Raw genomic sequence first — 25365 nt, forward strand, 5'->3', positions numbered from 1 at the left:
GCTTTTTACACTGCGTCAAATGTTCTACCTTAATTGGGTTTTCTTTCTTTTTTTTTAAAAAAGGTACAACATACTCCACTGAAAGAGCCACCAAAATACATGTATTTACCATATTAAAGGTTTTCTAAAGATTTCAGGCAAATGTTTTAACACAAAAATTCAGAAATATTAAGACATTTTTCTTTCTACTAGTATAAAAGCATTCCTGCTGCAGGTATTTCTCAAAGGCAGAGAACACCAGGACCACCTGAAAGGCAAAGGACTCCGATCTCTCTTCATGATGCCGGCACTGCTCTCTCATGCTGATTACTACCACATCCGCATCTCTAAAACACTAACAGTCTAGTGTGGATTTTTTGATCAGCTAGAAATACGTAACTCTCAAACTCTTTCCTCAGGTTTTCTTAAAATATCCTCCTGCTAAATCAACTGCTAAATCAAGCAAATTTCCCATTGTGCCTCTTGAAATTTTTTTACTGCCCTCCAGGCTTCAGTGGAATAGCGGTTTGCATTTCGGACTTTCCTGCATTTCATTCTTGCCCCAGTGGCATCTGAATTTAGCATGAAATCTAAATGAACCATTGCTAGTTTTTGCTGTTAAGTCTTACACGAACATTTTATGTCCCATAGCCCACTGAGGATTTTTATTTCTGCATTTAAAGACTAGGACTTCACTTGTGAGCAAATGTGTGTGCATGCGTGTTTGTGTATAAATACATTTATCTAGACATATTCCTCCTCTTACTGACTAGCAGACTAAATTGAAAGATATATGACCTAAGAAAGCTGACTGATAAATAAATTTCTTTAACACAGATACTTAATCAGCATCTCTAGTTGGGATGATGCCTCTCTTCAGACACTGCATCTCTAACTGAACAGCAAGAGAAGGATTATTGTAGGTACACAGGCTATGTCACAGAAAAAGAATTAGGTTGCATTTACTTGTGCCATTTGTGGTAAAATAATTGTGGCCTTTCTGATAAGACAAAGCAAGGACCATTTCTTGGAAAACATTTATTTATATATATAAAATCCTGCCATGGAAGAAATATGTATTCAATTTAATGTATATTTAAGAGTACCAACTGGATCTTAATGCATCACAAAGAAAGAAAATTTTCTTCCTTGCAAGGTAGTCCAAGGGAGCGGTTACTTGTGAGCATCGCTTGAATGTGTCGTCACATATTCAAGACACTGTATGGGGTTAAGTGTTCCTAGAACACAGTAATACATGTTCTCCTGATTACAAGCAGAAGATGAGGGCTGTAGACTTCAGTGCAAAGTTTTTTATGTAGGACAAAGCAAAAAGCAGGTGAGGAATAACATTACATTAACTGAAACAGGCAAGAGTGGCTAGCAACAGACCGCATCTGAGATACATCCTGCTACAGACATCTTACATAGCTAGAGAAAATCTCAAACTGGAAAATATTCAAATGAAAAAGCACGCATGAAAAAAATAGCACATTTATAGGTGTTTGGAAGTCAGTGTTGTACTGGGAGGCCAGAGTAACTTCACAACTGGGGTATTCATAGCAGTGACCACTACCGCAAAGATTTAATCAACTCTGCCAGCTCTGCCTACTGACTGGAGATTTTCCATGTGCAAAAGTCTTTTTATAACATCCTGAACTTCAGCGTTTGACCTCTATTTTGAAATGTCTTTTTCCTAGTCAGTCACCCAATAGATTTAAAGATTTTGCAAACAAATAGATGTTTGTGTCACAGGACAGATTAGATCATTTTAAGTAACACACTACACTTACCAGTTCCTTTTTCTCTGTTTTAGCTATAGATAATATTTTGAGGTCTATTTGAATAGCAAGACTATTATTTTTTCTTCTTTAGGGAAAACTGCTTGTGTCCAGTCAAAATACTGTCACATTACAGATGAGTTCTGTTTCAACTTCTGTTTTTGTTTCTATGAAAAAAATAAGATTAATTCAAACTATTTAAATTTCTTTTTGCAGACAGACTTGCTCTGCTAGCAAGTATCCTTCAGTTTGCATCACAGCTGTAATGGTCATTCCCCAAAAGTGTATTTCCATGTCTCTCAATCTTAGAATAAGATATTTTCTTGCAACACAACTGCTCAGCTGATAAATTAAAGAAATGGTCTCATCTTCAGCATAGAAGAGTCTTCCAACCAGAAGTACACTGCTGCACAATTTCTCTGCAAAGTGGTTCAGAAATTAAAAAAATAATTATCATCATATTTTTTGGCACAGTAAATAAAAATCAAATTCAGACTGAACAGCTGTAGTTATTAGAGATTAACAGCCTTTATAATATGGAAAATTTTCTCTTCTTTGCTACCCTGTCTCAATATGTAAAGAACTGAAGGTCAGTCTTTCAAACTTAACTTCTCAAAAAAGAAAATGTGCACTGAACTCTTGAGGACACCACTGCAACAATATTTACCACAGGATGCTCATTACCTCAAAACCAGACTAACGCATTACAGGGAAAACCAATTACTTACTGGGATTGAGGAAGATCAAATAATCACAGAGCATGAGTATGACTATATCCAGGTTTTAAAAACTGCATTATTTCTCTAAAGAGAAGTCATGTATTAAGATGGGATTAATTTAAGATGGGACTAATAAATCCCATAATAAATACAATAATTATTTTAAAGGGTCATGTTTACAATAGGTACTCAAAATATTTTGAAAGAAAAATGTGGTTTCTGCAATGAAAAAACTTAGTGAAGCGAGTTTTTGTATATCACTATTCCATTTCAATGGGAGATACAATATACACAGCAAATGCTCAACCTCTGACATGCTAACACAGCTTTACAGAGGTACTAAAAAAACGTTTCCTCTTTTTTCACTTGGAACAATTTAAAATAACAAATCTTCAAGACCCTCTTGACTAACAGAGACCTAAACACCAATAACGCTCACAGATTCTTCATATTCTAGATGGTCTATCTTGAATTCTCCAATCCTGACGTTTGGCTCTGATAAATTTTGTCCATGAGCAGCTGTAGCCTTCAAATAGCAAATTTTCAGGCAGACCTCTTGCTCTTTTTCAGTTGGTGAAATAGCACAATGTTTCTTTCAAGTATTCTTACTTTTTGCTAAAGAAATCTCTACACTTTCTTTGATATGAAATAAAACTTTGTTAATTGGGTTCTCTCTCATGCTTTACACATGTTTCATGGCCTCTGTTTTCCTATATTAGCACACATCACTTCAACAGTCTTTGAACAAGTTCCCACAGAGCGAGACTGCTGTCCACCAAAGGCATTCCCCTGACATAATAAATAGTTGTCATTCCAGTCATCTTCTGCCAGCCAAACAAGGGCTGAAAACTCCATCTGGGAGAATCACAGGAGGACAGACTACTAGTCCTGGACATTCTAACAAAAAGCAGAAATGAATTGGATACAGCTGCACAATGCTGCAGTTCTTGTCCTCTTTTTGCTCTTCCTTATGTCTTCCCTTACATACTTGCACATGCTAAATCTTTTCTTTTTTGGTCTCAAAGTTCTGTTTCCATTTCATCTAGATGAATGCCTTACAACTAAAGAAGTCTGGAGAACTTTAATCTGCAGTGGGAAAGGCAGCAGTCACATCAGGATTACAACCAGGGAGCAATGAATTATTCAGCCAACATAAATCTACAATTTTTACTGTATGGGCAATTTAAAAAATTAATGAATTTCACTTTTAGGGCAGTTTTAAGCAACCTTTATGAAGTGGGAGCAAAAAGTTGCTCCAAACTCTCCCATCTCCTCCTTTGTTAAATCCAGTCTGCATTGACATGGCAAGGATTATAGGCAAACCATCTCCTACAGTCAAATCAGGAGCAAGTTGTATACCTATAAGCAATGAAGGAAAAACATCACTGATCTTAAACACATACATGTGTAAGAACAGGTTTCATTTTAAAGACGACCTCTCTTAGCTTTTAGTAAAAGTCTATTAAATATACTTTCAGGGTATGGAACCTTTATGGTTATAATATGCTTTCAACTGAAAAACAATAGTAACATTTTGGAGTCTGACCTCCTACTGTTCACGTATGCACTATGACCAAACATGCAGAATGTTTCTCCCCATGCTTGACTCATTAAATGAGTATGTATGCAAATTTCTTCTCCAGAAAAAAAGAATCATTACTAACTCGGATGAAATCCAGATATAGTGCTGGATAGTGCTTTGCAAGCTTCCCTATTCATGTTTCAAACCCATCTAAATCCAGATTGTCAAATTCAGATTGGAATTCAGTTTTCAAGACGCGCTATAAGGATTTAAAGCCTATACTTAAAAAGCTGTATATAAAATAACAAACCCCAATATCCATAGAATGAGTAATTAGCACTAAATTCTCTCATATAGCGGAATCTGAAACAGCACTTGATTATCTTCTCTTACTAGCTAGAAAACCCAATTCCATCCTAATGAACAACAATCTGGTTTCACGCACAAATACCAAGTATCAACTCCCGCAATAGCTAACAAATATTTCATTTAAGCAGTTAAACATTTCAACTTCTTTGCTGGGAAAAATGAACAGAAATTAAGTAGGTCTGATGGAGACAGCAGAAGATGCATTTATACTGAAGATAATCTATACTACTGTGCTGAAGTGCTAATTTTAAACAGCTTCTTTGCATATTGCTAGCATGTGGCTGTTGTAAGGTGGACACCCACACAGGCTAACTTTACGCATCTTTATTCAGTCTCAAAGAGTGCTGCAACAGCTACTCAAGTCATGGTACTCAAACTAGTTCAAACAAGCTTGCACATGCCACAGTCACATACAATTGTGCATTCTATTGCAATATTTCTCCTCTTCTTAAGAAACATTTAAAACGAGCGTTAAATCCATTATAGCCTCAGGCTTCTGTACGACCTGCTGGTTTTTCCCCACAAGGCAAAGCAGGAGCTGCCTCTCTGCAAATCTTGAAGTACGTTATCAAGGTGCACTGCAATTACAAGAGAGATACCGATACCCAAGACTGCAGTTGTACTCTTATATCACCTCTCAATCCAGCATGGGAATACCTGATGTTATGAAATGCAAAGAAATACGTTAAGAGCCTGTGCGTCTTGCTCACAGAGTAGCCATCTTCCCTTTTTTCAATTTTGTCCCAAACAACAAATAGCTCTTCTATCAAGAGCTTTGGAAACAACACAACTGGAAACAAAAAAGGTTGATGAATACCTAAGAAAACTCAGAAACTTCTCTTTACAGCTGTCCACACACAGAGATATTTTCATGTTGTCACTGCTTCTGTCTGGGCTGGTGACGGTTTTCGTTTTCATTAGAAGGTGCTGAAGAAAGAGCTATCCAGCCGCAGGAACAGCGGTGCCCATGATTATCACACACACACACACAAGTGCACAACACAGCCAACCTCCATAAGTCAATTCAGTACACGGGTCCCTCTTGATCCTTGTTTCAACCTTTGTTTTCAAGCTGAAACAGATATTCTTATCTTTACCAGAATGAATCAAGAAACAAATGAATTGATTTTGTTTTTCTATATAAAGGAAGGGAAAAGACTTGGCTTGTTTCACTTCTATTTTTTAAACTTTCCCTCAAATCTCACTTTGGACTGTTGAGATCTTCAGTTTCTATTCTTTGAGAAATTAAGAAGCTCTTCTTATGCTGTAAATAGTGTCCCATAACGCTATAAATTCTGCTAATGAAAGACAAAGACAGGGATAAGAAAGCCTGTACTTATGCCTCCCCTTTCAGGTACATGCCCCACAGTCACCAGGTTCCTGACAGGTATGTGAGGTATGCACCAGGCAGTTAAGCCCATCCTTACTTTGGTCCCTTTGGAATTCAGCTGTAATTTAAAATAGCTCTGCTCTTTTCAAGTTCATGCAAATAAGAGATCATTAACATGTTTACTAATTCCAAGTGGTTCAAACAGTCTCAAATAGTGAAAATTATCACATTTGAAATAGAAAGGTCGCAGAACAGGGACAGGTCAAGGCAACATTGGCCTCCTACCTCCTACTGAAGCGCAGGGAACACTGGTAACTCCTAAAGCAGCCCGGATCCTTCTCTAATTTATCAACCTAGAGCACCGTAGCTATAGACTTACAGGAGAAACTGCAGAGCACTTACTGAGAGCTGCCAGTGCTACACCACTGCTGGAGTTCCCTCCAGGCATCTCCGCACCTGTGTATGCCCACATGAATCCGGGGACAGAGCTCTCAAAATCCAAATGCAAATTGGTGCTCGCACAAACTCCTGAAGTACATTCATGGGAACTGTGCTCCCCAGGACATAGGCATCTGCAGAGATACATTAGTAAAAAAAGCTTGCCTGGAGTGTTTTGACTCCTTTTCTTCTATAAAGACAGTTTCATGACAGGCTCTCAAACTCTGACATTTGAATAAGTTCTTGGGTATTATGGACGAACAATTGAAGTAGAGAAGGCACTGGTGATGCATTCTGAAACTGTTTATTGGGGAATCTCTATTCTCTGGCAGCTCAGGAAGTGGGCATTAGCTCATTCCTACCACTAATTACTTCTCCCTACAAAATATTTACATATTTGCTCCTTTTGAGCACTCATCATCTCTTTTTTTTTTTCTTTAGTATCTCACTAATTCTTACTGCACGAAAAGAATGCCTGTAGGTTCTTTCCAGTGGTGCGAAGTTGTTTAAGCTATAAGCTTTAGGCAATAGCAAGATCCCTGTTCATGTAGGGTATACCTGCACTTTCTTCATTTGGTTCATTTGATTTCCTCTCCTCATGTGGCTATACAGAGGCACAGTAAGAACATGGACACCCCACCCCCGTTTTAATTCATTTAATTTCCTTTTATTGTTCCCAACTCATCCTTCTTCACCTTGAAATGCCCCTCACTGCTAAGGGCAATTTTCATGCGATATAGCATTTGAATTCAAGAAAGATCAGGCTGTCTTAAACGTTTATTAACGTAACTTTGAAAGTCAAACCCAACAACACTTAACTAGATCTTCTGGGGCATTTTCATGAAAAGAATAAGAGCTCCTATGTTCCCTAATTTAACTTTTATTTCCTTATTTAAATCAGAAAACACTACCCATATTCACTTCCAGCCTCCACATTGCTGCTGTGTTCACATTCCCAACCTCTTAGAAGCATCTCCTGGATCAAAAGCAGCGGCTTCCAGAAGATTTTAGTCTTCCAGGGCATTTATTTAACTCTCAACACCAGAAAATTAGAGAGAAGAAATACAGTACTGCCTCTGGAACCCACGCTGCAACACCTGCAGCAGTTAAATTGCAAGCAATAGATTGTTTGCAGTGACTTTCCTTTATGTTGCTCAAGAGAGTACAAATTACACAAAGTTTTCAAGTCTCGCCATTAGCTCCCTACATGGAAAGACTCTTGTTGGCAAAGGAAGGGAACACCAAGTCCCACTTTTAGAGAAGCAGGTGAGCACAGAGATTATGTCCAGCTTTTCACCCTACACAGTACCACAGAGAAGGGCTGGAAGCTTGGGGGGTTAATTCAGTTAATTGGTTATGTGCTTGGCTATCCTGAAACTGCCAGGCAGACCCCCTCCAGCTCCAGAAATGACTGATGAAGTACCAGACCCACAGGTCATGCACGTGATGAGTTCGTGACATTTGCAGTGAGTTTCAGCTATCAAATCAGCCACTGGGATTGGGAGTTCACTTAACAAGAAACCAGCTGTGCTCCTCACCTTTGCCATGCCCAACAGAGCTGGTCAGTGACCAGCTATGTCCAACAGCTGGCCATCTTCTTGCACTCATGCCTTGCTATTCAGATCACTTTTTAAACCAAAAATTCTCTTTCACAACAAAATGCTGAAAGAATTAATTTAAAATATGACGAACAGTAGCACAGCACTTGCCCCAGGTTCAAATCAGGGTTTCTCACAGTGACAGAGACACATCAGTAACATTATTTTGGCATGAAAGACGACCCCTAAGTACCACGATACCAATGTGAAATAAGCACTGATGCTGCTGGGTCTTAGGTGTCATTACTTTCTCAATAACCACATCAAGAAAAGAAACCAAAGACTGCAAGACCCAGCAGGCAGGTGATGGTGTTACATTAAATAATGGAAGGCACACAGTTAGCAATGTTGGTGTCTGACGGAGAGAAAAAAAAGGAGCAGTTGCACCTGGGAGAGAACGACTATAAAGTTCTATTTTCAGTTGTGTTACTGACTTGTATCAGCCAAGTGACACAAGCAGAAATTTAAGCCTGTAAAATGATCTGAAAACACCTGTTCACAGAGGTATAATATGTTTTCGTGACACACTTTTGAAATACTTTGAATCAGAAGCACAGTGAGATCGACTTAAAGCCACTGTGACAGACAAAATGCTAAGTTTTCAATTTGTATGTAAAAAAAATCTCAAACAGTGTTTGTCGCTGAAACTGTATTTAGCTCTCCTATCAATTGGGAGTGCTGGGAAACTCAGTAACAAAACATTCCAGTAAAAATATCTCTCTTCACTATAATAGGTTTGAGGTTACGGCCTTTCTTATTATTCATCAACATGATTTTCATCTTCCTTCACAGTCAGGTTTTTGCTTAATAAGAGATGCACAGCCCACATGCCAAAAAAGCTTTTAAAACCTACATTTGAAACAACTAATTCCAATATGCAGCTGGATACACTTTCTTTTGGCTCTTCTGCCATGGCATCATAATGTTGTTTACAGTTTATTAGAAGCAGCTACCTCAATTGCCAGTCTTGAAAGTTTACATTAACACTTCAGAATATACAAACTCCAACTCATGCAACTTAAAAGTGTGGAGTGCAAAACCCACACATCCCAAGAGATACTCTAATTTACTCCGAGTATTTTTCTAGTCATCATATGCAGACCTGCAACAAACTAGTATGCAGCTACTCTCTTGAGCTGCTATATGACAGTGCCAGGCAGACCAGCACTGGTCTGTACAAGGAAGCAGGTAAGTTAGATAAAAGTTGCTTTTTTTAAAAAAACACCTTATTTAAAAACAAAACTATTAGCAAAATATATACCTCAAAGCCTGAGAATATAATCTATCACCTTAATAAAATAACTCATTAAAATAATAGATTAGAAACAGTACATACTTACCTCTGAAGGTTGAAGAGAAATAAGAGTTACTGAATGGGTAATATCAAGGTACCACCTTCTACCAGAGCCACTAGGACAGAGCTTCTAGGACACAGCCTCTGAGCAGATTTAGATGAGGACACCAATAGTCTGGCAAAGAATACCTTACAGGATAATACGTTCTCCTAAGCAGAAAAAAATGCAGGGATTTTTGAAATTATTGACTATCTTATCATTCTCTTTGCAGAGGTGGTAGGTTAGCTTGATCAGGTAGAATTACCTCCAATTCTTGTCTGTCCTGCTCTAATTGAAGTTATAACTGGAGTCTGGGGAGATGGTACCTGACCTTATCACGGACAGTCCGGCCACTGAGTTCAGGTCTCAGGAAAAGATGCTTGATAAGAGGACCTCCACCACAAAATCAACCTTAAAATTCCCAGAAGTGTGTCTCAAATCAATTCACCCTCCAGGGGCTTAAAATGTTCTGTACAATCAGCTGTAGATGCAAATCATTCAATAACTTCTAACAAATGTAGATGCATTATTTGGCCTCTTATTTAGTTTTTTGTTCTGCTTTTATTTACAGTTACAATATCCACACAAAAAGAAGGCAAAAAAAACCCCCACAAAAACCACTCACCAGAGAAAAAATTGATAGTAAATACCATTCTCCTTTTCAGAAACAATACAAAATAAAAATAATGTGAATCAGTATATCAGGATACATCATTGCTAAAATAAATACTAAAGCAAAAAAAAGAATTCAGGTTGATGATTTAAGTGTTTGTCAATTTAAACTATCACAGAAAGTGCTTATTTAAAGAACTGATTGAAATAATTCCATCCCGGAGGCAGGAGATTGCTCCTGCCCTCAAAGTTAAAAATAATATCACCATTAACCTCAGCAACAATTTTCTAATTGCCAAAGATTACAAATCTTTTATGCAACATTCATCCACAGAGAATTCAATCACTCTACTTTGCCTTCCAAAACCACTACTGTAATAGTAGTTGTAAGGCATGAAAGCATAAAACATTTTGCAAAATGAAAAAAGTCTGTCATACCCATCTCTTTGTAAATTAATGTAGCACCTCACATTACTATTTATGCATGAAACATAAGCAAGAAGAGGGGCTGCTTGGAGCTCTTCTCTGACATGTCAATGCCAATTGGCACTACGAAACAGGCAGCTGGTCCTACATTTTGTTCTCTAAGTCCTGAGCAATAAGGACTGTCAAAACGTGCCAGCAAACCAGTGACCCTCAGTAGAAACAAAGAGGGCAAAGTTTAGTTTTCAGAGCATCCAGAGTTACAAAACTGTTAGTGCTCTTTCAAGAGCCATAAAGAAACACTGCCAAAATGCACACTCATGCTCTCTGTTTCTCTCAAACATGCAGAGAGAGAGATAAAACAGTATTCATTCTAAACCACAGAAATAACCCTTACACATACATCTCTTGGGTTTTGGATCTCAGGCAGTATATAAACAATGGTACATTGAAACTGATAGCAGTTTTCCTATGGCTGCCTGATGATCTTGCTAGGACACTTTATTATTAAATACGACCAGTCTTACAGCAATCTAAAATTAAGGCAAGCTACGATGCAAAAACCACACACTATTCTCCCTTTTCTCCTCTACTCACATTCTTGTCTTCAAGTCCCCAGCTCCATTTCTTGTCTCTCTCACCCCCTTCCTGCACTGGAGTCCCTGTGCCTTGTTATTCCAGTAAGAACACTGGATGCTTTCAATTGCATGGCCAGAAAAGGTAGCAACTGCTTTTTTTCAGGCAGTTAGTAAAACCTTAGTTTCCTTGTCATGGTTTAGTTAACTGCATCTCCAAGCACATAGTGCAAGGCCAGTCACCTTCACCACTCTCCAATGGGAATCCCAGCAGCATTCTGCCCACAGACAAGTGGGCTTAGTCCTCACATCAGCGGCTGTGATCAGGTGTGCTGAGCATCATGATCCCAGGATCAGGTGATCATTATCACAGGCCTTTCACAACAAAATTTTGTTTAATCTCAATTATAGGAGAACATGAGTTAAAACACAACCATCTACATGTACTGTAGTCCTACGTATGACTTCAGTCAGTTTGGCCTCTCCCAGTTAATGCCACTTCAGGGAAATGAAACTGTCTCCTTCCCAGTGCTGCTGCTTCTCTCCTCCTTGTGAGTTACAGACTGTTTTTATCTACTCTGTAGTTATTTTCCTACTTCTCCCTGTGCGACTTCCCTTTTCTTCCATACCAATAAAGGGCCAAACTTAGGATGATCAGGAGTAAACATCTAATGAATATACTAGCTTTGTTCAGTGGGATCATCCAGACTCTTGTCCAACTTCCCTGCTTCTCAGCAGAAATAAACCCACTGTAACCACATAGCATATATTTCAGATTAAAAAAAAAAACACATTAAAAGCACTTTCTATGTCCTACATAGTGCCCTACACATCTCTAAAAAGACCTAAGTAATAATTAAAAAAAAAAGGCTAGAAAAATTAGAAAAAAACCATTTGCACTCAAATTCAGGAAAGTAGATGAAAGCTCACAGGGTATAAACATTAAGAAAACTAAGGAGACAAGCATGTTTTGTCCTCTCCTTCCTCCTTCTCCCACACTAAGTTTCCATTCCTGAAGCACACAGCTTTGGATAGACTTTTTATGTAATGCTGATCACAATCAGGTATTTCAATATCTCAGCTTCTGTGTGTGTTTAGAGGAAACACACATTTCAGGGAATGTTTAGGCAATTCTCTGGTGCATAGACTACCTGCAAATAAATCATGTTCCCATTTAAAATGCAAGTTTAAAGAAGTGCAAGTGAGCCGTGGCACACCAGAGAACTATATTATGGGCCACGCACTTTCACTTATGAGAAGAAATGTTTCATGCCCTCCAGCAGTTTTCTATCTGGTAGAGAATGAAATAGTAAAGAGATTTATTACACTAAAAAGCGTATTGATTGAAAGCAGTACTGTATGACACTTTCAGATATTATAACAGAACTTAATAAAATCAAATGTTTACCCCTGAAGGGGATTTTGAAAAAAAATAAGCCTTTTCTACATTTATGACAATGAGAAAATTTGCAAGGGATAACATTTTTAGCACTGAAAGTAAATGCAAATAAATGTTCATTTCTCCAGGGGAGCTTTGAGGTTTGTCGACATGACGTGCTATGGATAATTGCATTGTGGTTTAGCAGTTAAAACACGTACTTTGATTGTCTGGCTGGAGATGTCAGCTGCTCACACAGCTGTGAATCAGACAAGGTCGGAGATGATGAGAGCCAGCAATGTTTCAGCATCATAATCAATTTGTATCAGCAGCAGTAGGATTGGTACTCTGTGCTGCCACGCAGCTCTCAGGAGTTCATTACGGCACCCAACCGAAAGAACGATGCTTCTTCCTCTCCCCTTGTCTGCTTTGCTTACCACACGACAACTCGGACCCTGCTCTCCCAGGAGCCTGAGCCCCTGTCTCAGCTCAGTGCCATATGTAACCACCTGACAGCTACTTTTCTGCAATTACTTTTCTATAAGAGTAGAAAGAAAGGTAGATTTTTTTCCATCCAGATTATTTTATGGCCTGCAAATTACTCTAGACCTGAAAACCTAGTCTTAACAAGTACTTTCTGCTCTTTTTATTTCTTGAATGCGATCAAGATAGTTCACCTATACCAGATCAGGAACAGCTTTGCCATTTAAAGATCAGGCCTTATGGCATAAATGGGCAGTTACTTAAACTACAATTCACACACTCTCACCAGTGTCCCCGACTTACCCTGACTCAACTATTTATTAGTATTCTGGCATCTGCAAACCTTTTTTCTTGTAAACAGCAATGAAATTTACATTCTTTTAAAGTTATGATGCGTTCAAATGAAATCTCTACATTTGGCAGTAAGTTTTAAACTGCTTTAACAAAAACACTAGGTGAAGTGATTAACACTAGCTAAACAACAGGAGTAAAAGCACACAAACAGCCCAAAAGAAATTCTCCAACTTGTTCAACTACTGATTCTGCATACAACTTACAGTGGCCAGGAGATCACAAGCTGTCTGTATGTACATCTTTGTCAGGATGGAAACTTCCTTTTGGACTTGCCTTATCTGTTGTCTTTTTTGTCTTATTACCTTCAGGGTGAACTGAAAGGCTACAAGGCTAATAAAGACAAAGGGTCATTAAATCTTCATGATCTTCTTTTACATAGAAGATCTCCTGGGCTGGCCACGAGCCAGAGAAACTGGTCTGTCCAGCTAGACTAGTATCTAGTAACAGAGTCACTGATGGTGAACATTGATGACAACATGAACATGACTAGGAAGTCAGCAGCTCAAGGGAACTGATAGTTATAAAAGCTGTTTTAAAGAAAAAGAGCCTCACTCATACCTACTCCCTGTTTCGGAAGGCGGTGGCCCAGGGCATACATTCCCAAAATTGTTACAAAGGTTTTCAAACTGGGGCATGCACGCACACACACCACTAGGAACATGCAGATCATTTTAATCAGCACGGATGTGCCACTCGGTATGAGCAGCAGCAGCTCACATTACTGCTTGCCTTTGGCATCCTGCCCGAGATGCAGGCTGAGCACCCCAGCGCCGCTGCACAGCTCCTCCTGGGTCTGCTCGGGTCCCAGCACATGCAAGGAGCTAGCCGGTGCAAAGACCCAAGGGCTGGCGTGGGCAAACGGAGCACAGCTTGTTGAGATAGAGCATCCCCTGAATGGATGAAGGTGTAAGGTTCATGGGATGCTCAGGTATAAAAGCATGGTCACAAAATTGCCTGGACAGCAGGGGACATGGGCGCGTGAGTGAGGAGGCTTTCCTTGCGGGGCCACAGATTAGGGAGGATGGCAGTAAGGTCCAAAGGGTGGGTGAGTTTGCTTAAACTTTAAGGTTTTAAAAAATACTATGGTGAAGAAGTGGAGCTAGAGGCGTATGACTTTCTGTGCATAATTATAGCAGCTGCTGCCCTTAAACTAGTTTTGGGAACTCTCCTTTCAAGGGCATAGATCCAAACCAAAGGGCACTACAGGAGAAGTATATAAGCATTTTGTTCCTTTTTCCAGATCTATCAGTATCTAAGCTGTGCTTAAAGTGAAGAGCAAGCCCTGAACCTCGAGACCCCCCAAAAATTAGTGCCAGATACCTTTGGACTGCATTTCTGGGTCACAAAACTTGGCCAATCTCACAAATGACCATTTCCGAAGAGATCAGCATGTTCAAAGGCTCCTGGGGGTGGTGGAAAGGTGCAGCACTGCCTGTAGTTTCACTTCTGTAAAGCCAATACCTATTTGCTGAGGAAACACGCTAGATGGGCCGGATGAAGAGGGACAGGGTTGAAGAGTCCTGAGAGCAAGGGAAAATTTAGAGGTGCCAGATCCAGTGCATGGGAACCCAGCAACTAGTACGGGGCCTTCCTACAGGGCCAAGACCGCTATAGAGAATTGCAGCCACCAGCAAAAACTAGACAACAGCAAAACAAAGGATCCATATGCCAGGAGATGGTTTAAAAAGTGAAACTGCCAGAAGCCCATACTCAGTTTTAAGGAACTATTTACACCATAAACATTCGGTTCTCTAACAACAGGGAGGAAGGAGAAATACTGGTCCAAAAGAGCTACTGAAAGCATGACACTCAAGACAGTGCTAGAACAATCTGCTGTTTTAACTAACCCCACATGACAGAAGAATCAGAATTTTCTTTCTTTCACACTGTTAAACACAAAAAGGTCCAAGTTCCTGACCTGCACAACGGAATTGATCAAAATCCTACTGCCCCAAAACTGTATTTAAATTTGTTTATTATTGTCCACGTTGGATACTAGGTTAAGCAGGACTAGCTAACAAGTCTTCACCATCGCCTATGGTGTGTGGTAAGCAGCATCAGTAGCACAAATCAGCACATTTTTAAGCTATTTAAGTAGTTGCTCATTTCTGAGCCTTGATCTGTCTTTAGAGATTGCTTATGTATCTAAGGACGTGGCCCCAGCAGTGCTAGCACAGGGTATCAAGTTAAAAAGCGTCAGGCACTCTAACAACTGTGGTCTGAACATTCTGGTTTGGTAGCTGTGAAATATCCTTCCCATCTACAGTGATGAATAAGCTGCTGAGCATCAACCACATAGCAAGAGCACGCACACAAACACTTCCTATGTAGTAGTCAGAGTTACTCAAGTTCACAGAGAAACTGAAATGACTTTCATAATCTGAAAGCATCGAAGAATCAAAATTGATTTAATTAAACCAGTGGCAATCAGTTGGCTGCCTGTGTGGCCAAACATGGAAGCACCAATCCAAGCTAAGCTGGCAGACTACATTTAAAATTAATTGACTTTTTGATTTTTATAAAAATTGAAAAAGACTCAATTCTACATCCAATGATACAGCTGTGAATGGCAGCGATAAGAGTTCCTACTTCCAATTACATATTTTTACACCATTTTAATCAATTTTAAGTCACAGTTTTGTACAGCAAATGAGCATATAGCGTAGACCTAAAAATCAAATAAGCATGGTTTTGTAGGGTGAAAATCATAACCCTGTAACATGATATCCAAGAATCAAAACTTGGATAAACTAAACAAAATGACAGAAATGTCCCTATATATCATTTGGGCTTATATTTTAGGCCACTTGTTTGGAATTTATAAGCAGATTTGAGACTTGCGTATCAACATGACCTCACCTATGTAAATATTTATTCAAACATTTAGGCACTTTGCAGAGGATTCTAGATGAGAAACTGGAGGAAATTACTATAAAAGGAAAACCATCCCAGCAGTTTCTTTTTAAAAACTGCAAAGCCTCAAAAGACTTCACCTTACAACTAGGCTATAAGACCCATAAAAACTCAAAGCTGTTGTTTGATTTATTCTTATATTTTATAAAATCTCAAGCCATTAATCCTTAAAGGCCTTTCTTCAAAAGTACGACAGATGAATTTTCATCACTAAGTTTGCTTAAGTAGTTTGGTAGCAGAGGAACAGGTTTTGAATTGGAATTAGCAGATCTGAATAAATTTAGAAAAAAACCAAAATTGTTAGCTTTCTCTTCTTTCAACACAGTATAAACACCTTCTGCTATTTGGATCAGAAACAAAGAAAAAAAGAAAAAAAGCCAAAGGTCACCAAAATAAAAATATTAGCTCATTAATTCATATTTGGTAGAAGGCAACCATTATCTTCCAACTGTCTGCTACCATCTCCAGTTAAGTGGAATAAATTTCCCTCTTCAATGCCTGAAAAGATGTTCATCATCATAGCACAACCTACACCCAGGTGAGTTCAGGCTATCAGTTTGTGAAGGGGTTAAAAGTCACATTAAGTGGTATGAACATGAGTGTACAGACACTATGTCCTCTTCTGACAATACGATTTACAGCTGCTCTGCCCGTATCCTCACGTTTGGTAAATTTACGGTAGTTTACCCCTTCACCTGCACTGAGGACTAAGTCATCTCATATTCATTAAAGATGAACATGCACACGAGCTGTTACCACGGTATGCAGCATTTCAGAAGTTCCCTTCCCAACCTAACCTCGCGGCAACTTGTTTATTGCAGCGGGCCTGAAGATGACAGCAAGTTCACCCCAATCAATCAGGGAGGAATTAATCATGCTTTCAAGTACCTGTATTTTAAATGCACAGCAGGCTCATTTAAACACAGCTGGCACAGTGCCCTCTTCTCCAGGCCTTACCTCAGCATTCACGTTTCCATAGTCTCAGACGATACTAGTAAGGACTCTCACCATTATCTTCTGACCTTTCCCTTTTTTTTTTTTTTTTTTTGACTTTGTAAGTTAATCAGTAACCAGAGACTTCTGCCAACAGTTCGTGCTACTGATTTCAAGGTCCTGTGACACACAAAGCCTTATGTGATTCCATATGTGGTTACAAACATTAGCCATTTATAGAGCAAATTCCCTCTCTCCTTTCACATTTAAGGTCCCAAATCTTTCCCTGCACTATGAATAAACATAAAATGGTGTATTCCACATACTACAACACTATATCAGCAACTCTAAAAACCAATTATATCATGCAAAATGCTCTTATCCACACCTACAGATCATAAGGAACAAGCCTTGCCATGTTCCTATTTAAGGCAACTAAGAGAAATAAAAAGAGCAAGACATTTTTTATGAAACATTTACTGAGCTTTAATTTCCCACCATAGTTATCCACATCAGTGTACGACTGCAAACAAGCACAGGCACCATATAAGGTACTATCTATTACTAGAATTATTTTTAAAGTCTTCGCCTCACAGTGTTAGGAAAAAACAATGATATGCAACATAGCCATAACCATAAAACTGCAGATGGTAGCTGAGCTACTTTGTTCTTGTCTAATACTGAGATCTCATTAAACTGAGTGCTTAAACTTTAAATATTTGAGAAAGGAACCTTTCAGTAAATGCTAGTTAAAATAGTTAAATCATTCTGATTAAGCATCCCCCCTTTCCTTTGCTCAGCTTTCAAGCTTATTGTTTGTTATTTTATCATTTATGTAGTTTGCCACTTCTCAATCTTCCACTCTAGACAGCCCCAGAACTTCTAAATAAAGGAAAAAGGGAAGGGGGGAGGGGGGGTGAAACCACTCAAGCCATGTTTAAGCCTTATGAAGAAGCTGATGAGGGGAACAGACAAATACTTTCTTCTCTTCTTTTTTGATTCTGAGCTAGATCACCTTGAAGACTCCTTTGCCCAAAGTCATTCAGTGAGACAACAGGCAGAAACTTCATTCTTTCTAAGTCTACTTCTCTGCTCTCTACCTGTTCTGCATTATTATTATTACTCAATCTTCAAGAAACAAACTAACTTTTTATAAAAGGAAGACTGCATGACACACCATGTATCCAGTTTTATCCCTGAAATATTATTGCCTTTAACAACTAATTGCAGCAGCAGCACACCAAATTCTTAGCTGTAACACAGAGCATTTATAATTATTTTTGCTTATTGTTTTCTCATCAAGCCAGCCACAAAATTTAAGTAAATGGCTGCCAACCTATTCAGGCTAAAACTGTAAGATGGGAGAGGAAATGACATAACAGAAACATAGAATTTATGCAAAACATTGGCAATATTTAAGCAAAACTCAGAAATCTTCATAAATTAGCACTACACAGTAATCATATTACTTGAATCATGCTTCTCTATCCTTCCACTTCAACATGATATGGCAGGAAGTAATTAATGGAGATACACTCCCATATATATAGCTGGAAAGAATTAATCTAGCATCTCGTTTGTGGTATTGTCTGTTTGGAAAAACAATTTTTCCCCATATAGAACAGTTCGTTTCACATGTAACTAGAGATTAGCAGTTCTTTGTTCTTTAAATACACATAAAGAAATTTAATGGGAGGCCATACAGAAAATTTAATCTTCACAAAGGCTTTGCTACATATAGAGGTAAAGTGTTCCACAGAGTCATTTATCTTTTTTAAAAAATAAAAATAAAATAAGACATCCAGAAAACCAATTCAAATACAGACCTGACATTTACTATTATGTACTATGGATTAAATAAGAGCATTAATTTTTGCTATTTCTTTTCCCTCCCCTCTTTTCTACTCAAAACTACAAAACCTGCTTAGATTAAAACCTATTTTTCATCATTTATTTTTTGCTGTATGCACAGCACACAGTTCATGCTCTTCTGATCAGTTTTACATAAAACCTGAAACTAGAAACTAGTTATGTCCTCAGTGATCAAGCACTTATTTTTGAAGGAGTAAAGGCCACTAAAAACACCTGGGGATTTCATTAGAAACATAAATAAGAGAGAGTAGATACATACATTTTTTAAATATTAACTTTAGTAAGGTTTGGGGAAAGATCTGCTAAACCTTTCAAAATGACAGGCCTCACATAAAAGCCTCATAGTTTGCCACTGAATCAATCAGAACAAGTTCCGAGGAATCAGAATACAAAAGACAAATGCGCTTCCCACAGATCCAGTATTATCATTAATATAACTTACGGATGTAATTCCAAGATCCACAACAAAACAAACAAATGAACAACAAAAAAAAATGTATCTAGGGCACATTCTTATCTTTTAGCTATTCTCTGTGTTAGTTTTGGATTGTTTAATATACTGAGTTTGCAATCAAGTGTAGGGCAAGATACATATATGATACAAAATTAAAGAAAGAAATAAGATCCCCCCTTTCACAATGCTAAAGTCTAAGAGTGTATGTCATACTTCTATCTGTAACAATCTCAGAATGCTGTTTAAAAACGAGACACATATTCCTGCGAACTTGTTTTGATTAATCAGTTCAGACAAGGAAAACTGTCAGTTTAGACAAAAAGGAAGAAGGCAGAAGACAGAGCACAACCACCTTCTGTCCAAAGCCTCAGAAAACTAAAGAGCCAGATGTACCAAATACACTGATCAGAGCCAATACTCCTTCAGAAGAAGATGTGTACCAGTTTGCGATGCATACACATTTCTACCTGTATTCCTCGAAGGGCAAGGAATAATGAACTGGCACAAGTATGCCAGTAAGAGTTGGCACAGCTGTGCCCCAACTGAAATCAGACATAAAAAGGAAAACAGGGTTCAACCACAACCAGAATTTTTTATGAAGCCAACAACTTTCAACATCCAAAGCATCTGCGTTATTTTAAAGGGGGTAAAACGCTAGATACCGTGAGACAGCAGTAGGACAGACGACCCCTTTACAATTGTGCAGGCAGCAGAAGAGCAGCTTTTTGATTATGTGCCTAAGGCCTGGATTTTTCAGGCAGCATTTAGAGGTTTAGAGGGGCAGCAGCTGCCATCCCTGTGCTTCATTAGTGTCTGGTCACTGCCAATGCTTTTCTAGGAAGGACTCTGACTCATTGATCTGTGAAAGCAGCTGGAAGAACACCCAAGCTCTCTTGCTGCCTTACCCCTCCTCAGCAGCAGCAGCACTCACGAAAAACTTCAACATTTTCTCTCCCGCTTCCATCATCCCAGCCAAACCCGTAAGGTTCTCTCATACCCAGTGTAACGGTTGCTAGAGCTCATTTGTCACACAAGGACAAATTCTTTGTCCTTTTCCACAGTTAAGAAACATGTGCTTTGTGCTATGCAAAAAGCTACGTGGCAGCACCACAACCCTAAATGAAGAGGAAGCTATAGTTTCAACATTTGTCATCTGTAATAAATGAAGTATCCCTTCAAGCTGTAAAACTAATTAGATAGCACAACCTAAAGGAAATCACCCTGCTTAAAAAAGTTAAGAGGTTAAACACCAGAAAGTTTCAAAGTGACAGTTTTCCTGGCTTTCCACTAGAGAGGGGGCAAGTATGACAGCAGAGTTGTAACCACTTAAAAACTACCTGCAATTCACAAACACCATACTCATTCTCAGTGACTCGCTGGTCCTCACTTGAGAGTGAATTACTGCGAAGACATGTTTTACCCACACCAGCTTTGAGGCTGCACACACGCCTGCCTTTAAGAGGACTCCTCTCTAAGTACTGCTGATGAGCCCAGCTCCTGACAGGAGGGGGAGACCAGCCCTGTGCCAAAATCAGATCACACCACACTTCGCTGTAACAAAAGATGACTCCAGGGAGTTTGTGCTCATCATCATTATTCCACGCACGTAAGAGCCACCTCCAACGGCTTTTACTTCAGTTAAACCTTTACTACTGTAAAGGACAGAGGGGGTATAAACACACTTCTACCACGCCGATCGTGGAAGGGGTAATGAGAGATAAAGGGAATGGCGTATCTCTCAATTCCTATTTAGAGACAGACTCCCTCTCCCCCCTCCAAGAAGCAAGGAAACTCCCCCCCGCCAAACAATGTCTCAAGATAACAGCACAAACCTGGTGGGTGAGAACACGTCCGTTCCTTGCCCTGTAACAATCATTCCCCACGCCCCCCTCCCCCCTTTTTTTGTTGTGTTTTGTTTGTTTGTTTTTCCAGCTGAGCACTTGCCTCTCCTCCGTGCCCATCAAATATCCCGAAGATGGAGGGGTGAGTCTTGTTCACCAGGTCAGTGATTACTTCGAACCTGTCCTCCATGTGATCCCTCCGGCCTTGGATGGAGTAGACAGCCACGTTGTGGCTCTTGAACTCCCAGGTCTTGGAGAACTCTGCGTCCAGCACGTCTAGCCCCCCGAGCCTGTCATTCTGCATGATCTCGGCCACCTTGCCCTTCACCATCTTCACCGCATCCCTGCTGGACTTAACAATGGTTTTCACCTCATCCGTGTGGAAGAAATAACTCCACAGGGCCAGGCTGATGCACAGCAAGAACAGGGTCTCCGGTCTAAGCAAGAAGTAACGCATGATCCGACCCAGCAGAGACAGCAAAGTCATTGTATCCTCTATCATTTATTATCGAGACCGTGTATCCCCACACCATGCAACGCGCACCCCGGCGGCTGGGATGGCTCTGAGCCGAGGCAGCGAGTCAGTGCATGCTCCTCCGCTGGGGCGCAGCCGGCGGACGGACAGACGGGCGGGCGGGCGGACGAGCGGGCGGGCAGCGCCGACTCCCGCGCCCCGCCGCTCCCTCCTCCCGGCGGCCGGCCTCGGGAGGGGGGGGCCGCTCCGCGCACCGCCGCTGCCGGGCGGCGGCCACCGGCGCGTCCCGGCCCCGCGGAGCCCCGTCCCTCCCGCGGGGGAGCCGGGCCGCCGGCAGCGGCGAGCAGCGGGTTCGCCGAGGAAGGCTCCGCCGGCGCCGCACCCCCCCGCCACACGCACCCCCCCCCGCGGCCGCGGCCCCCCTCAGAGCCCGAGCCCGCCGCGGGCGCCCCTAGGCCGCTGCTCCGCCTCCGGGCCCCGCGGGAGGCCGCCGCCGCCGCTCCGCCACTCTCCGCAGCTCGTCCCGCCGCCTCGGGTGGCGGAGCCGGCGGCCGGCCGCAGCGAGGAGGTGGCTGGCAGGGCCGCCCGCGGGTACCTGTCTCCCGTGTCCCCCCACGCCTTGCGCCGTCCCTCCCCCGGGGCGGAGCGCCGCCGCCGCCGCCTCCTCCTCGCCCGACCCCCGCCGCCCGACTACAAGCCCCGGCGGCCTTCGCGCGGAGTTGGGGGCGGCGGGGCGAAGGCTTCTGGGACTCGTAGTCTGGAGAGGGGGGGGCCGCGGAGCTGGGCCCGGGGAGAGGCGGGCGGCGGTGCGGGGCCGGGCCGGGCCGGGCCGGGGGGGAAGGCCGGCGGGGAGAGAGCGGCGTAGCTCGGTCAGTTGCAGAGAGTCCGGGCTCTCCTCAGGGGGTCCCGGGGCAGCAAACGCTCAGCTGCAGCTGACCGTCTTTCAGAGGCCCGGGCGACCTTATCCGCCACCCCTGCTTCTGCTAAAAACCCTGGGCAACCGAGAAACAAACTGGTGCTGTCATTCGTCCAGAGGGCAGGCTTACAAAACTGTCAAGTGGTCTCCGGTTACATTCAGGGGCTCGCAGGTGAAGGGGAACCACAGCAGGAATTCCTCAAGGATCATTAAACTGATGGTAGAGTTTGCCTAGACGGCATTTTAACGGAGAAAAGCCCCAATACTCAAAACGTGTACTCCCTTTCTCCGACCCATTTCTGTAAGTCGTCGTTTCTCTGCTAACTGATAAGCAATGAAAATTACAAGCTGTGACTGTGTGAGCAGAAGTTTGCTAGAATATAAACAATTCAGCCTAGTGCCTGAGCTGCAAATGAGCTGGAGTGATTTTCAGCCAGCTGGCAGGCCGCGGGTCTGAAAACTGACAAAATTCGTCAACCAACCTCAGAGAGTATGACAGCTGATATAATAGTCAAGCACATAAGAGTGGTGTTGAAAACGAATTAGCAAACCACAAAACCAGCCTGAAATTTTGAGTGAAAAATACAATAAATTGCCTTTCAGCCAAGGCTGAGTGTTCAGATACGAGCCTTCCAAGTCTTCCAGCAGCTCCCACTTCCTTAGGACTTTTGGTAACATCGAAGTTACACATAAACCTACATAAACTACTGTTTTGCCAGTTTTTTCAAAGATCAGCTTAAGTAAATTACATAAACCCAAACTCGGTTAACCCAAAGTTAACAATTTAAGCCTTTTTGTGTCCAATTCTTACATCCAACTCTGAGAAGCAGGCAAGTTAATGACAGGTGTTGTATGTAATGATGATACTGCTTTAAATCTTAGAAGTACGTAACACTTTATCAGTATTTCAAAGGACTATCCAAAGTTGTACATTTCAGACCTGAAGAAACTCTTACCTTTATCTTCCAGTCTGTCACTATCTGCTTGAGTTGAGCTGCGGGGTCTTTACCTGAAAGGCCAAAATAGGCGCCCATAAGTTTGGTGATACGGTAACAACACAGACTTTGCAGCATCTGTAGCTTATCATGCTGACTGAATAGCTAATTTAACAAGTACTGCCAGGAAATATCAGGCTAAGCGTGACAAACAGAGGCTGAAATAAGTTGCACCAACAAAACCAGTATTTTTTTTACTACAAACTTTGTAGCTACATCTGGCCTGAAGCTTTTTGGTCAGACTGAGTCCCCATTTTGTGAACAGAGCTTTTCCAGCAAAACTTCTCAGTTTAAAAGCCTCAGTTTTGTTCTTTCTAAACTGTGTCTTAGCATGCCTGGGACACTTGCATTACAACACAGAACCTTCAGCACAGTCAGTTTGTCTTTGTGCCCTTAGAGAGCTAATTTCTTCTCCCTGGCTTTTTGCTGTTATCTGCTGCAGCAACTCCCCTTTGAGTTGTTCATTCTACTGGCTGGAAGCCGTATGTGGCTGATAAGCAAAATTTGCTCTCTAATGATTGTGTTTGTTTTTAGTAATAACTGTATCATGGCTTCCTTTAATTCTATTTAACTTTATGTCTAATGAAAGATAAAATAAAAGTAAAAATGTGGAGAATACTGCTCACTACCGCCAACCAATTAATTATTTATTTAATCATCATTTTGATGAAATATGAATGTGTATGTACTGTCAGGGAACAGTGACTTGTATGAAAGTTGTGTTTCGCTGATGGCAATTTCAATTCAGACTATGGGATTGCGAAGTGAAATAAAGTGGTTTCAAGCCAAAGAGTGTACAAATCACTCTTCCAGCCACCAGCGTGCGTCTCCTCCTTGTCATTTCAGTTGCAGAGGACTGGTATCCATACACCATCCAACAACTTTCTCCAAAGAAAGAAGTACAGGATCTTCTCTGTGCTAAATGCCCCCAGGAGCAGATGCCTTGGAGCAGTCCATTAGCAAAATGATTATTGTTGCCTATCCTCAATTGCATTATACATATTTTATACTGCAAGAGAGCTTGAGTCCATTCCAAAAGCATCTCTGCTGTGAAAATGTGATCTGAAACACTCTGCAGCTGCAGAGTGTCTAAAGCTTTCCATTCTGAATGGGAGGCAGATGAAACAACAGGGTACAGGCAAAGTCTTGCTCTGCTAAACAGATGCAATGGGGTAGCAGTGGTCATTGTGATAGGGCCATCTCAGAATAATCCATGTAAATGCTCAGCCCTTGAAATGGAACTGTCCACTAATTAAATGCTAATAATCCAGGTATTAAGTACAAGTTCTACACAGCTGTACCATTAAGTGCAAAATTCAGAACAACATTGAGACAGCCCAGTGGTCTGATCCATAGTGAGCCAAAAAAACCACTTACGGGATTCATTATGCACTCCATGGCTGAATCCTGCACTGCTTGCTCTAGCAAATCTCCCCAGTGGAGAAACAGACTTCAAGATCAAAGCAAATTATTTTAAACACTGGAAATCAGTAATAAAAATTTCATAAATATTTGTCATGTCAGTTGTTATTAAAGGATTTCCTTTTGGTTTTGTTGGGGGGGGGGAACTCTGACTTTTGTTCATTTGTGAATGGAATGAAAATCCATACTGAGTTAGCTTCACAAATAAACTTAATTGTATACGATGTAATGAGCTGAGCATGTGGAAAAAACATTTCTTGCTCAACAGCTCCTCCTACTGCTTACGCGTAGCATGAAGCTATCAAGGCATAATTTGTTCTCATGCATTGGCTTCAGAAGCAAATAATCTGCTAATATAAACAAGTATTGATCATCTATTTAGTGTTACAATATACAGGAATTGGGTATATGTTGCATGATATGGGAAAAAATGGGAAATTATTTTGGGTCCAAGAGAAAAAAAGCAACATACAACTTTGATTCATAGACAATTTTCATGGTATCCAGAATTAAAATACAGAATAAGATATTGATGAGAGCACTCACTTTTTTGCTAGTCTGCACAATACCAACACTGTTTGTTAGCATTATAATTTCTTGCTTATAATAGAAAAACAATGTTTTTGATTGTAAGAAGCTTCATTTTGTAAAG

The 25365-nt window shown here is 40.8% G+C and overlaps 1 protein-coding gene across 3 annotated transcripts in view; it reads right to left on the minus strand.

Moving 5' to 3' along the window:
• The window catches only part of PPM1L (protein phosphatase, Mg2+/Mn2+ dependent 1L), a 109229-nt gene extending 85860 nt beyond the window's left edge, over positions 1-23369 (minus strand). The window contains exon 1 of one of the 3 annotated variants that reach the window (XM_075031335.1): positions 23253-23369. In XM_075031335.1, the coding sequence (XP_074887436.1) occupies positions 23253-23369 (117 nt within the window). Of the gene's footprint in view, positions 1-16762; positions 16784-21008; positions 22042-23252 lie in introns of those variants that run through there. The other 2 variants (XM_075031333.1, XM_075031336.1) reach the window with 2 other exon arrangements.
• Between the last annotated feature and the right edge of the window lie 1996 nt (positions 23370-25365).

Source organism: Buteo buteo, chromosome 7 (genome assembly GCF_964188355.1).
Source record: "Buteo buteo chromosome 7, bButBut1.hap1.1, whole genome shotgun sequence".
Taxonomy (NCBI): Eukaryota; Metazoa; Chordata; class Aves; order Accipitriformes; family Accipitridae; genus Buteo; species Buteo buteo.